Source organism: Schistocerca nitens, chromosome 2 (assembly GCF_023898315.1).
Source record: "Schistocerca nitens isolate TAMUIC-IGC-003100 chromosome 2, iqSchNite1.1, whole genome shotgun sequence".
In the NCBI taxonomy this organism is placed as follows: Eukaryota; Metazoa; Arthropoda; class Insecta; order Orthoptera; family Acrididae; genus Schistocerca; species Schistocerca nitens.
The window spans coordinates 72508076-72523007 of record NC_064615.1 but is presented as its reverse complement, the minus strand read 5'-3'; the positions used below and the strand labels follow the sequence as shown (position 1 = coordinate 72523007).

The 14932-nt window shown below is 43.2% G+C and overlaps 1 protein-coding gene across 1 annotated transcript in view; it reads left to right on the top strand.

Moving 5' to 3' along the window:
• Positions 1-14932, top strand: part of LOC126234839 (protein artichoke) — a 360491-nt gene that overhangs the window by 208177 nt on the left and 137382 nt on the right. Inside the window, exon 5 of the mRNA XM_049943581.1 lies at positions 4197-4567. Coding sequence (XP_049799538.1) covers positions 4197-4567 — 371 coding nt within the window. The remainder of the gene's footprint in view (positions 1-4196; positions 4568-14932) is intronic.

Sequence of the window (14932 nt, the reverse complement as noted above, 5' to 3'; positions counted from 1 at the left end):
GAATAAAATGGTTTGAAGAATCATTTGTAAACTTTTACGACATGAGCAAGATGTCATGTTGATTATGTCACAAATACGAACATATGTCTGAAGGTAATTTGTTAACGGCTACAGAAACAAACATGTAAAAACATGAGTTCTGTTCTACGCCATTAAATTATCTTGATAATAACTATGTATGTATCCATCATTGTAACAGAGCAAATAAAACTTACATTGTCTGTATGTCATATTACACATTAAGAATGTGTTATGCTACTCCGTGCTGTCATTCCATTCCACTACTTCAACAGTAGTTAGCATTGGCATTATTGCCACAATAATTAGGTGCCTCTTAAATTACTCTTTCATCCATAAAATGTGGGAAAGTGGATAACATGATTTCATATCTTCATCTTGACGAATGGGCTTCTATTGAAAAATGGAACCACTATTTGTGAGGATCTACTAAATAATCTGTCAGTTTACAACGAAAACTTGCAAACACTCTGTATAAAATCAACTGATGTGAAAACCTCAACCTCATATTATCAGCTAAATTAATGGCAGACGTCCATTGATGTCACTGCTGTCAGAATACAAAAATCGCTTCAGAATAATGTAATGCACTCGTATTAAAATGCATATAGCACGGCGTAAAGCGGGTAGTTCTCTGGATAGAGGAAGAAGTTACGTCAGAGAACGGTAGCCGAAACAGATATGTGTAGCTGTCAGTTCCTTCAATTTCAGTGGGCAGCTGGAGGTACAGCACAGCTGGACAGAAACATTCACCTTCAAACCACTTTCTGAACGTTGTAAGCGAAAATCGTTATGACACCTCTGACAGTGAAATCCATGTGACGGAACTGTTGTTGCTAAAATTGTAGGAAAGGCACCGTTCAAGTGAACCCATCTCTTCTACTGCAAGCTCTTTGTTTTCCCTTTTTTTTTAGTTAGTACGAACCAAAGCAACAAAAAATATGCAAATATCCTGGAAATAAGGCCTCTAAAGCGCATGCCTGAAAAGCTATTAGCACTTATTCATCTTCGCTACTGTGAAACATGTCTCTTCTCCTGAACAAGCTCCCACAGTTCTTGAGATATCCATTTGAAAGTTAATATTTACTGCACTTTTTCTTGTTTGGTTCATATTACCACCTCTGGAAGTTGCCTACCCTACAGTCACAGTAACAACACTACCGGTACATGTTCCGTGGTCAGAAATGTCAGAATGGCTTTCACTTATAACTTTCGGTTTCCAGACCAGGATCCCCTGTCTTCAATCGATACATCTACCCTTCTCCATCACCCCCTGAAAGTCTGTATGTCTTGTTTAAGATGCATAAGAGCAAGATAATAAAAGTGTGTTCGTAGACTTTGACAGTGTGACCCAGTTTCCATAAATTCTTCTAGTGTAGACTACATCGAGAAATTATGCCTTTCATTTTGATTTTACCACACCCGAGTTAAGAATGCTCATAAAAGAATCCGAAACACTGGACTGATATTTTTCTATATGGCGTGGCCATAATCTGCTAGAAGTGTGTGGAGCTGAGAGAGACTATAGAATGTGTGAGAACAAACTGGTATTATTTCCATGTTGCCACATTTGAAAAAGGAATAAAAATGGAAGACAAAAAACTTATATGTGATACATTCTGGAGTGGACTGTAATTTGTGGAGTATTTACGTTGATGTAGAACGTCTGTAAGAAGAAACAGGTACGACAATATAGATGTGCCATATAATGGTCCATATTCGATACCTAGTACTATTTAGGAGATCCCATCAGTGGAAGGACATAAATGGTGGCCACTCAGCTGTCTGAGGACCAACGATAAACTAGCTAAAGGATAAACAGTCACCAAGTTCATAAAACAAATAGGAAAATGGTTTTTGAATTAATGTGCGTGACAAAAAAGCGAAGCACCAAGGACACAAGGTTTGATGTTCCAGTAACTTCATACACATATACATGATTTGTGGCTATGTAAATTATTAGAGTTGCAATTCTCTGTGCCGGATGGCACGTCCACCAGAGTGCATTAGCATTGTTCATGTATGGTGTTGTTGGCAGACTTAGTCAGGAATATAAGTGGCGTGAACAGGTCAGGTATTGAATGATCACTGTGAAGGACATGGAGATGCAGCATGCTTATGCATGGGTATGAATGTTGTAGCATCCTCAAAGCCTCTGCTGCTTTGTACAAAGTCCCATTTGCAGCCATCACCAGAAGTCACGGCCTCTTAGCTATGAGCGCCATGTGAGTCGAATTAAACGACCTACAGCTTTGCGGATTTAGTCAGAAGTGTTTTTTGCAAACTAGAATTATTTCTCTGCACTAAGGCATCTATAAAAGTGTCGCCAGCGTAGCTTTGACCAGTCAGACAGCCTTTATACTTGTCACTATTTCAAAAAAGACTTGAAAATATCTAACTACTCTCTGGAAGCTTACAAGATTCAACAACTGGACTGGAATGCATAAGCTTCTAAAATTGCATCCATTACCTCTAATTGACTGCTAGCAACTCCCAACAGTAATATTCACAGAAAAACGAGAATAAAGTTTAAAAGAAATGCAATTTATTAGCTTTAATTAAGCCTTCACAAGACTGCCTCATTCTCTAACACATCACTGTGCACCAAAGTACTTGGCTCCACAACCTAGTTTGAGGACTCTGCGTACCATTTTTATGCACACTCTCTAAACTATAATACTCTCCTACAAAAACTGTAAAACAGTTGAATACGCCACATCCACCTAATGGAAACGCCCTTGATAGTTCTCTCTTCTGTACTTCATGAAAGACTTAGTCTCGAGACAGAGAAATCACTAATAGAATCATCACTCCAGAGAACTCACAATTACAACACCTGGGATGGTTGGAAAATGACTTCTCAATTTGGCAAGCTTCCAGCGGAAACAGGAAATTATTTAACGTTTGGGCATTTCGGCCAACCAGACTCAGGAACCACATGCAGCCAATTTCATCCACTCTTCTCCAAGATGTTGCTTCCTACAGGTCTTTTTAAAAGTATATTGCCAACAGGCTCTTAGAAACATCTGCCATTATAAAAAAATCACTCGGCCTCTAAGCATCCAACACAACCCGTTTGGAAAGACTAGGATAGATCAGCCAATCATCTCTGTGCTAGAGGAAATCTCTTTCCCCCTTATACTGGAGTCCAGCTTTAGCTAACACAGCATAAAGAAATAGTTGCCACTATTAAAGCTCGAACCGTCATATACATACTGTTTAGCCTGAACAACCTAATAGCCAGTATGTCAACATTTGGCACAGATAACAGCAGCGACGCGTCCTGGCATGGAAGCAATGAGGCCTTGGTAGGTCGCTGGAGGGAGTTGGCACCGCATATGCACACACAGGTCACCTAATTCCCGTAAATTCCGGGGAGGGGTGCCATGAACCCTGACGCTAGATTCTATCACATTCCAGTTATGTTCGATTGAGTACAGATCTGGCGAGTTGGGGGCCAGCACATCAATTGAAACTCGCCACTGTTTTCCTCCAACCACTCCATCACACTCCTGGCCTTGTAATGTGATGCATTATCTTGCTGAAAAATGCCACTGCTGTCGGGAAAAGTGATCGTCATGAAGGGGTGTAGGTGGTCTGCAACCAGTGTACGATACTCTTTGGCCGTAATTGTGGCTTGCACGACCTCCACTGGACCCATGAAACCCCATGTGAATGATACGCAGAGCATAATGGATCCGTCGCCAGCTTGTCTCTGTCCTGCAGCACAGGTGTCAACGAGCAGTTTCCCTCGAGGATGACAAAATGGCTCTGAGCACTATGGGACTCAACTGCTTAGGTCATTAGTCCCCTAGAACTTAGAACTAGTTAAACCTAACTAACCTAAGGACATCACAAACATCCATGCCCGAGGCAGGATTCGAACCTGCGACCGTAGCGGTCTTGCGGTTCCAGACTGCAGCGCCTTTAACCGAGGATGACAGATTCGCGTCCCCCATCGGTATGACGGAAAAGGTATTGGGATTCATCAGACGATACAATTCTCTGCCATTGCTCCAGCGTCCAGTACTGATGGTCGTGTGGGCATTTCAGTCTTAGTTGCCGATGTTGTGGTCTTACCGTCGGCAAATACATAGGTCGTCGGTTGCGGAGGCCCATCGTTAGGAGCGTGCAGCCAGGAAACGATACGTTAGAAGGTGTATTGTCTTGTGGGCCAGGCGGGCGGCGTGCGGCGGGTGCCGCAGCTGTCGGGCCTGCCGCGGCTGCACTACGTGTCGCTGGAGTGCCCGGCGCTGGAGCAGCTGCAGGTGTCGGGGCTGCCGGCGCTGTCGGAGCTGCAGGTGTCTGGCGCGCCGCGGCTGTCGCGGCTGGAGGAGCGCTCGCTGGGCGCGCTGCCGCGCCTGCACACGCTCAACGTGACGGCGTGCGGCCTGCGCTGGCTGCACGCGCGCTCCCTGGCCGGCGCGCCCGCGCTGCGCCGCCTGCTGCTCGCCGACAACCGCCTGCAGGACGCCGCGCTGGTCGGCCGCGCCGCCAGGGCGCTGCCCGCGCTCGACGCGCTCGTGCTCGACCGCAACCTCTTCGACCGGTGAGTCGACTGCGCCCTGCAGCTACACTCCAGCTGCCGGGTCCACCAGAGTCCCCGATTGCGCACTCGTTCTGGATCTTGCCAAGGCTTTGGTGACGTTACTGTTGTCGTGGACCTCAGTCCAAAGACTGGTTCGATGCAGTTCCCCGTGCTACTCTCTCGCGTTACTCTTACTTATTGTCTGTACTGTTTCTCATCCGTGTTTCATTTCCACATAAGACTACACCCCAAACAATTACCTTCATAAATTTGCTTCCAATGTTAACATATTTCTCTTATTAACAAAAGATTTCCTTCCTCTTCTTCGACTGTCACCACTTGTTTTTCTATGCAAACAATAAAATCCATCCAGTTCACATAATAGGCAAAAACGGGTGATTTTTCAAACTGGGGAACAATCAAGAATGGGGTGCCGCAACGTTCGGTCTTCAGTCCTCTGCTGTTCTTGTGTTGTTATTGTGGTCTTCAGTCCTGAGACTGGTTTGATGCAGCTCTCCATACTACTCTATCCTGTGCAAGCTTCTTCATCTCCTAGCACCTACTGCAGCCTACATCCTTCTGAATCTGCTTAGAGTATTCATCTCTTGGTCCCCCTCTACGATTTTTACCCTCCACACTGCCCTCCAATACTAAATTGGTGATCCCTCGATGTCTCAGAACATGTCCTACCAACCGATCCCTTCTTCTAGTCAAGTTGTGCCACAAGCTCCTCTTCTCCCCAATTCTATTCAGCACCTCCTCATTAGTTATGTGATCTACCCATCTAATCTTCAGCATTCTTCTGTAGCACCACATTTCGAAAGCTTCTATTCTCTTCTTGCCCAAACTATTTATCGTCCACGTTTCACTTCCATACATGGCTGCACTCCATACAAATACTTTCAGAAACGACTTCCTGACATTTAAATCTATACTTGATGTTAACAAATTTTTCTTCTTCAGAAACGCTTTCCTTGTCATTGCCAATCTACATTTTATGTCCCCTCTACTTCGACCATCATCAGTTATTTTGCTCCCCAAATAGCAAAACTCCTTTACTACTTTAAGTGTCTCATTTCCTAATCTAGTTGCCTGAGCATCACCCAACTTAATTCGACTACATTCCATTATCCTCGTTTTGCTTTGTTGATTTTCATCTTATATCCTCCTTTCAAGGCACTATCCATTCCGTTCAACTACTCTCCAATTCCGTTGGTGTGTCTGACACAATTACAATGTCATCGGCGAACCTCAAAGTTTTTATTTCTTCTCCATGGATTTTAATACCTACTCCGAATTTTTCTTTTGTTTCCTTTATTGCTTGCTCAATATACAGACTGAATAACATCGGGGAGAGGGTACAACCCTGTCTCACTCCCTTCCCAACCCCTGCTTCCCTTTCATGCGCCTCGACTCTTATAACTGCCATCTGGTTTCTGTACAAATTGTAAATAGCCTTTTGCTCCCTGTATTTTATCCCTGCCACCTTTAGAATTTGAAAGAGAGTATTCCAGTCAACATTGTCAAAAGCTTTCTCTAAGTATACAAACGCTAGAAGCGTAGCTTTGCCTTTCCTTAATCTTTCTTCTAAGATAAGTCGTAGGGTCAGTATTGCCTCACGTGTTCCAACATTTCTACGGAATCCAAACTGATCTTCCCCGAGGTCCGCTTCTACCAGTTTTTCAATTCGTCTGTAAAGAATTCGCGTTAGTATTTTGCAGCTGTAACTTATTAAACTGATAGTTCGGTAATTTTTTCATCTGTCAACACCTGCTTTCTTTGGGATTGGAATTATTATATTCTTCTTGAAGTCTGAGGGTATTTCGCCTGTCTCATACATCTTGCTCACCAGATGGTAGAGTTTTGTGAGGACTGGCTCTCCCAAGACTGTCAGTAGTTCTAATGGAATGTTGTCTACTCTGGGAGCCTTGTTTCGAATCAGGTCTTTCAGTGCTCTGTCAAACTCTTCACGCAGTATCGTATCTCCCATTTCATCTTCATCTACATCCTCTTCCATTTCCATAATATTGTCCCCAAGAACATCGCCCTTGTATAGACCCTCTATATACTCCTTCCACCTTTCTGCTTTCCCTTCTTTGCTTGGATCTGGGTTTCCATCTGAGCTCTTGATATTCATACAAGTGGCTCTCTTTTCTCCAAAGGTCTCTTTAATTTTCCTGTAGGCAGTATCTATCTTACCCCTAGTGAGATGAGCCTCTACATCCTTACATTTGTCCTCTAGCCATCCCTGCTTAGCCATTTTGCACTTCCTGTCGATATCATTTTTGAGACGTTTGTATTCCTTTTTGCCTGCTTCATTTACTGCATTTTTATATTTTCTCCTTTCATCAATTAAATTCAATATTCAATATTCTGTTCTTAATATGTATTAATGATTTGCCATTCTATATTCACGAAGATGCAAAGCTGGTACTGTTTGCCGACGATACAAGTATAGCTATCACACCCAACAGACAAGAATTAACTGGTGAAATTGTAAACGATGTTTTTCAGGAAATCATTAAGTGGTTCTCTGCAAATGGGCTCTCATTAAACTTTGACAAAACACAGTATATACAGTTCCACACAGTAAATGGAATGACACCATTAATAAATATAGACCTCGATCAGAAATCGGTAGCTAAGGTATAATATTCAAAATTTCTAGGTGTATGCATTGATGAGGGGTTGAACTGGAAAAAACACACTGAGGATCTGCTGAAACGTTTGAGTTCAGCTACTTATGCTATTAGAGTCATTGCAAATTTTGGCGATATACATCTGAGTAAATTAGCCTACCACGCCTATTTTCAAACTCTGCTTTCGTATGGCATCATATCCTGGGGTAACTCATCATTGAGGAAAGAGTGTTCGTTGCACAAAAGCGTGTAATCAGAATAATTGCTGGAGCTCATCCAAGATCATCCTGCAGACCCTTATTTAAAGAGCTAGAGATCTTCATTGTAGCCTCACAATATATATATTCACTTATGAAATTTGTTATTAACAATCCGAACGAATTCAAAAGTAATAGCAGTTAACATGGCTACAACACTAGGAGAAAGGATGATCTTCACTACTCAAGGTTAAATCTAACTTTAGCTCAGAAGGGGGTAAATTATGCTGCCACAAAAGTCTTTGGTCACTTACATAATAGCATCAAAAGTCTGACAGATAGCCATATAGCATTTAAAAGGAAATTAAAAGAATTTCTTAATGGCAAATATTTCTACTCATTAGATGAATTATTGGATATAGTAAGTGGGTAATTTCCCTACCCCCACAAAAAAAATTAAAAATATTGAGTGTCATGTAATATTTTGTGTAACGTAATATCTTGTATAGACACCTTTTATTAACCAGACACGTTCCACACCATTATGAAGTGTCATATTCATGATCTATGGAACAAGTACTACTTTAATCTAATCTAATCCACTGCCTTTACTGTCTCATTTCCTAATTCAGTTCCCTCAACAACACCTCATTTAATTCAACTACATTCCATCATCATTGTTTTAACTTTTTTACACTGATCTCGTACCCACGTTTCAATACACTATCCATTTCAATCGACTGATCTTCAAAGTCCTTTGCCATCTCTGACAGAACTACAGGGTCATCAAGAGTGTCTTTTATTTCTGCTACCTGACTTCTATTCCCTTTCCAAATTTTTCCATGTTTTCCATTACTCCTTGCTCAATGTACAGATTGAATAATATAGGGAATAGACAACAAATATGTCTCACACATTTCTCAGTTACTGCCTCCTTTTCATGTCCTTCAACTGTTACGACTGCAGTCTGAGTTCTGTACCACTTAACACAACCTTTCACTACCCGTTTCTTTTATACTTTTTTCTAGTTAACACTGTCCGGCATTTCTTCTAAATCTAGAAAAATTATAATTGTGGGAGGCACTTCACGTATTTTTGTTGGTAACTCATTTGTTACTAACAGAGTATGCACAAGCTCATTTACTGCACAATACTGTGTAAAGTATTTTAAAACTCTTACAAGTTGCTCACCTTCAGAAAGGCTATAAGGTTGTCAGCCAAACTATTGGAACAAGAATTAATATTATCTGGGATGCATGCCCGAAACGTGATGGAATATTCGATGTGCTTAGAAAACTTCAAGAAGTATAGGAAGGTGCCCCTGGTGAGAATTTATTACTTTTACAAATGTGAATAAGGATCTACAACCTCAGGGGCAGGATTTTTATGACCTAAATACCTGGAAATTTATTACTAAAACGACCTGAAAATATCGATAAAATCATAATCTCACCCCACACCATCAAACCACGACCTCCATACAGGTCCCTTTCAACGAAATTAAGGGGTTGGTATCTGGTTCCTGGTTCACGCCAGATGAAAACCCAGCGAGAATCACTGTTCAGACTATACCTGGACTCGTCTGTGAACATAACCTGGGACCACTGTTCCAATGACCATGTACTGTGTTCTTGACACCAGGTTTTACGAGCTCTCCTGTGACCACGAGTCAGTGGAATGTACCTTGCAGGTCTCCGGGCGAATAAACCATGTCTGTTGAGTTGCCTGTAGACTGTGTGTCTGGAGACAACTGTTCCAGTGGCTGCAGTAAGTCCCGAGCAAGGCCACCTGCAGTACTCCGTGACCGTCTGCGGGCACTGATGGTGAGATATCAGTCTTCTTGTGGTGCTGTACACTGTGGACGTCCCGTACTGTAGCGCCTGGACATGTTTCCTGTCTGCTGGAATCGTTGCCATAATCTTGAGATCACACTTTGTGGCACACGGAGGGCCCATGCTATGACCTGCTGTGTTTGACCAGCCTTCAGTCGCCCTAGTATTCTACCCCTCATAACGTCATCAGTATTCTTTGAGCCATTATCAACATACAGTCACCATTAGCAAGTCTGAAAACGTCTGCACACTTACTCGCTGCACCGTACTCTGACATGCACCAACACATCTCTGCGTATGTGGACTGCTGTCAGCGCCACCGTGCGACGACCGCAGGTCAAATGCACCGCACGGTGATACCCGAGGTGATTTAAAACCGCAAACCGCCCACCAGAGCGTTGTTTCGCCATGTATCAGCATTATCCTTAATTTATGAGCATGAGTGTATATACACTACCTGATCAAAAGTTTACAGACACCTATTTAAGGACATTAGTGTCGGGTTCATCTGCCGCTCGCCCTTATGATTGCTTGTATTCTGCTGAGAACACTTTCAATAAAGTGTGTATGTGTCTGTGGAGAAGTGGCAGCCCATTGCTCCTCAAGAGCCATACCAGAGAAGGTAGTGATGTTGGACACTGGGGTCTGAAGCGAAGTCGATGTTCTCACTCATCCCCAGACTGTTCCAGGCAGACCAGTCCGTGGCAGGAATGTTGTTGTCCACAAACCATTATGACTGGGTGCGTTGTCATACTGTTACAGTTATCATCTCTGACCTCTTCGTCTCCTGGACTCTGCATGCAAGACTGTAAAATGGGCTCTTATTGCCGCGAGCTGTGGCTGACACAGTGGGTTGTATTGGTTAATGTTGCTGTTTGGCGTGCGGTGACTCACCAGTCCAAACCAGATTACCAGCAATTATTTATTATTTCGTGTTTATCACTTCTGAAATGTTCTTGAAATATCTAATGTTAGTAATGTCTGCATTTTCTGGAATATTCGATGTATTCGATGTCTGGGGAAAAATCAACTTTGTGGAATATTTGATGGCTGTATAAACAGTAATATATGTACTTTCAGTTCTAAGTGTTGTGCTTCACTGACGACCCTGCGTCCGGATTTGGACTTGATTGTGGTTTCGACGTGACATTGTTTGGTGGAGATGTTGGGTACTCCAAAATATTTACATCACCATAGTTCCAATTAGGTAACGTAAAAACCGTCGCCTTTACGGACAAGAAGCGGAAACAAGCTGAACATCTTTTCCACGGTCCATATATTGAAGAGACCAGTGGATTCCAAGTCAGCAGTAAGTCAGCTGCACATCAGGCATCTAACAGTATTTTCTGGAGACGCTGGCAAGGACCCTACGAAATGGCTGAAAGGATTGGACCGAGTCGCCAAACACAACAGGTAGGATGATATGATGTGTTCAGCAAATGTATACTTTTACTTGAACGTCACAACCAAATAATGGTTCAAGCACAACGAAAATAATCTCAATAGCTGGGACGAATTCCAGGCCGAAATGACGAAAACGTTTGGCGACAAACAGCAGGAAGTCCACTTAGCGGGAGAACAACTGAAGAACAGGGCCCAACGTCATGAAGAAACGACACAGTCGTACTTGCAGAATGTTTTGGACAGAAAAAGAGTCGGACGTTAACGTTATGACCAGCTGCCAAATGTGGTCCCCACGGCAGTTGTGGAAGGCCCAAGACCTCGCCTATCTCATGTACCAGATAGTAGGCTAAGAGTTACGGTACAACAGTGCATGGCAGCCAGATATGTTGGGCCAGGTTCGCAAGAGCTAGCAGCCTTGAAAGATCGACCCAATATGTCAGAAGGTAACAGAGCATGTTGAATAAGAGGTGTATCAGATTTTGGCACCAATCTCCTTCACCCAGCGAATGTGTCACGAAGAATGGTCTTGGCCATCTCACATTTACACTGCCACCATCAATCGACAACCCAGCATCCGACCAACACAGGTACAATTTACTCCTTGACCAAGTACAACGTCTCTTAGAAAAACACACACGCTAATCTGTTTTCACTGTGGGTATCCTGTATGCGTTGTGCAATACTGTAGAGAACAAAGATGATTGTTCAAAGACTGTTATGCCACAAGGCGTCAACCATCACAACGGTCCTACTCCACCAATCAACTTCACACGATTACTGTCGACCTGCGACCTGTGGTCCAATGGTCATCTCCATACTCTGGACGAGGTTACTCCACAACACGCCACAGCTTTTCTACGTCGCCACACAGAGGTACCAGCCATTCACCTAACCACTGAATTCAGGAAAACTAGGCGAGGCGAGCATTTATGGAGGTGAGGCCTCCACAGATGAAAGTCCTCCCTGAACGACAGCTACCAAGATGACAGGAAATCTCACTGACGTAATCAATGGCAAATCAGCCCGGGCTCTAATCGACTAAGGCTATTCTTTTTTGTGTAATGTTTGATGTCTCTTGTCACTTGATCCTTTCCAGCGGCCTTTAGGAGGATGAAGGTCGACGCATGGTGTTTCTACATCTACGACAGACAACTGAATAAAATCATGAGGAAAGATGTCAACCCACTGCTGCGCATTGATTCTGTGATATGAAGGCCATTGTGTTGAAAGTCGCAAATGGGAAATACATACAGCCAACAGCAACATGTATCTCAAGAATACCTCTGACAGAATGCAGCCCTCCGAATTTGTCGTTTTAGCAGAATGCTGTCTTACTGTTATTCTCAGATGGTTCATCTTGAGAGCATCTCAAGATATCATAGACTGTGAAAGGTCAGAGCCCCAGACTAATGAAGCTGTTCCAAAAAGTGCGAGTAACGAAGATTGCTCTGGGCAGTTGTTTGTCGTTGAAGGCGATGTCATCCCACCATCATCAAAGAGACAAGTTCCAGTCACCAGTCAAGATGCTCAGTTAAACTATGAATCTTTTGCCGATTGCAGAAGGCTACTCAGGCTCACAAAAGAAATCTAATGCTCAAGGAGAAGTTTGGATCACAAATTTTCTCTAGCATCCACAACTCACCCCTAAAGGTATATGCAAACAGACAGTGGAGCAAGTCCGGTAAGGGCAGCTTAGTGTCATCGATGAAGAATCATGCTCTGCTACCACTATAGAAAATGCTGGGGAGGAAACTGCTGTCTAGATGCGAATAGTATCAGGCCTGGCCAAGGAATAACATCGGTGAGTAATAGCCACTCTGTGTCAGTTTTCATATGCTTTCCAATCTGTTGTGGAGAAAAGACAGACCAAGCTGTCCATGATCAGACACCATATCAAACTTATCAAACTGGCATCAGCCACCAATTAGCCAGGGCTCATATAGAGTGTCACCACTTGTACGACGGATAATCCATGAGGAAGTGGAGAAGATTCTGCAAGACCACATCACTGCACCTTCAGAGAGCGCCTGGTCCTCTCCTGTGGCCTTTAGGAGGCTGAAGATCGACACATGGCGTTTCTGCATCAACTACAGACAACTGAACAAAATCATGAGGAAAAATATCAACCCACTGCTGCGGATTGATGACACCCTGGAATGCTTGAAAGGAGCAAAGTATTACTCTACTATGGACATGTAGGGAGGCTACTGGCAAATCGAGGTTGATGAAGTTGACTGGGAAAAGACTGTCTTCACAGCCCCTGATGGCCTCTATGAGTTTCAAGTTAAGCTGTTAGGACTGGGTAATGCTCCGGCCACATCAAAAGGTATGATGGGCAACCTTCTTCTACACTTTAGATAGGCATTGTGTCTTTGCTGTTTGGATGACATTGTCGTTACTTCAAAGGCATTTGAAGGATATCTAAGGCAACTGATAACTGTGATGAAGTGTGTTCAGACTGCAGTTCTCTGCCTGAATCCGAAAGAGTGCCTCTTCATCACCCAAGAAATAAAAATCTTGTGGCACCTTCTTAATGGCGCTGGAGTCTGTCCCGACCCAGAGAAAATAAGAGCTATCACATGTTGTTCAGCTTCTTGGCACATTCGTGGTTTGGGAAGTTTATTGGAATGTGCTCATACCACTGGCGATTCCTAATGGACTTACATACATAGCTACATCCCTTGCAAAAAGTACTGTAGGCAGATGCCAAATTTTCCTGGAACGAGGTGCAAGAAAGATCTTTCCTTATCCTTATGGATGCGTTAACATCTTCTCCAGTTTTAGCACTGCATCATGGGAATGCCAAGACAGAACGTTACACTGATACAGCAGTTTTGGATAGTGGCAACTCTAAAACAAATTTAGGAAATTGCAAGGATAATAGCTCATGCTTCCACAGTACTCTCCAAATTCGAAATAAACTACACTAAAACTGAGAAAGAATGCCTTGATGCCTTGTAGTTGTTTGGGCTATTAGCAAATTCCAGCTATATTTACTTGGGAAACTAGTCATCCTTATAATGGACCACCATTCTCTATGCTGCCGGACTATTCTGAAAGATCCGTCAGGTCGAGTGGTGAGATGGGCACTAAGGCTTCAGAAAAATGACATCACAGTGCTATACTAAACTGGATGCACACACAAGAGCTCTGACTGCCTGTCAAGGAAACTTTTGATGGAACACAGAAGCATGGATGAAATTTTAATCATCGCTGCATCAAATGACATGGGTGCTGAACAAAGGGAAGATCCACCACTACTGGAAACGATACAAGCCTTGAATAAGTAGGAGCCGACCAAGGGGAAATTCAAGTTAATAGATGGAACGTTGTGTAAGAGGTACTATGGTCCAATGGGGCAGAAATGGTTGCTCATCATTCCATTCCAGGTCATCTCTGGCCAGCTGTCCTGAAATGTTTCGAAGACATTCCATTCAACTGCCATTCGTGAAGACTCTAACCAGAATCAGTTGCAGGTATCACTGGCGAGGTCTCTACCGCTGCGGTAAACACCATATGAGTCACTGTAAGGAATGCCAACGACCACAGTACATGCAACAGTTACCTCTGGAATATATGTTACCAATCCTGCCTATAGCAGTGTCATTTCACCAAACTGGAATCAACATCTCTGGGAGGTTCCCTAAGTTGACATCCCGAAATCTAGGGATCATAGTCTGCACTGACTAACCCACTGTGCTATCACTAAAGCTGTGCCGACTGCCAAAACTCCGGAAATTGCAAAGTATCTTGTAGAACACATCATTTTTAGGCATGGAGCACCGCATCTAATGATTTCTGATCGTGAAAAATTTTTCTCATCGAGATTGGTGTCAGAGGTAATTTCCCGTTGTGAAATCACCAGCAGGATGACAACTAACTACTATCCACAGACGAATAGCCTCATAGAGCACTTTAATAAAATGCTGGCAGATATGCTATCGATGTCAAACACAGATATTGGGAAACTACACTGCACGTCGTGAAATGCGTATATAACACATCGAATCAATGCAATATAGGCTTGACATCGCCTTCGCCGCGAAGGAAAAATACGACACTCGAACAATGCTACTTTTTCAACCAGGCGATGCTCGTGATAACTACGTGAAAACATCTCATTACCAGGACGAAGAAGAAAGATAGAAAGCTCGCATACGGCCCTAGGGCGCCCAGAAGAAGGGCTGAGGCCTCTATAAAGCCAAGCACTAATCAATGAAATACAGTTCAAGAGACTTGGTGTGGGTTTTTATGCCTCTGTGGAAAGCAGGACTATAGGAAAAGTTATCAAAGCGCAACTTTGGGCCGTACTTC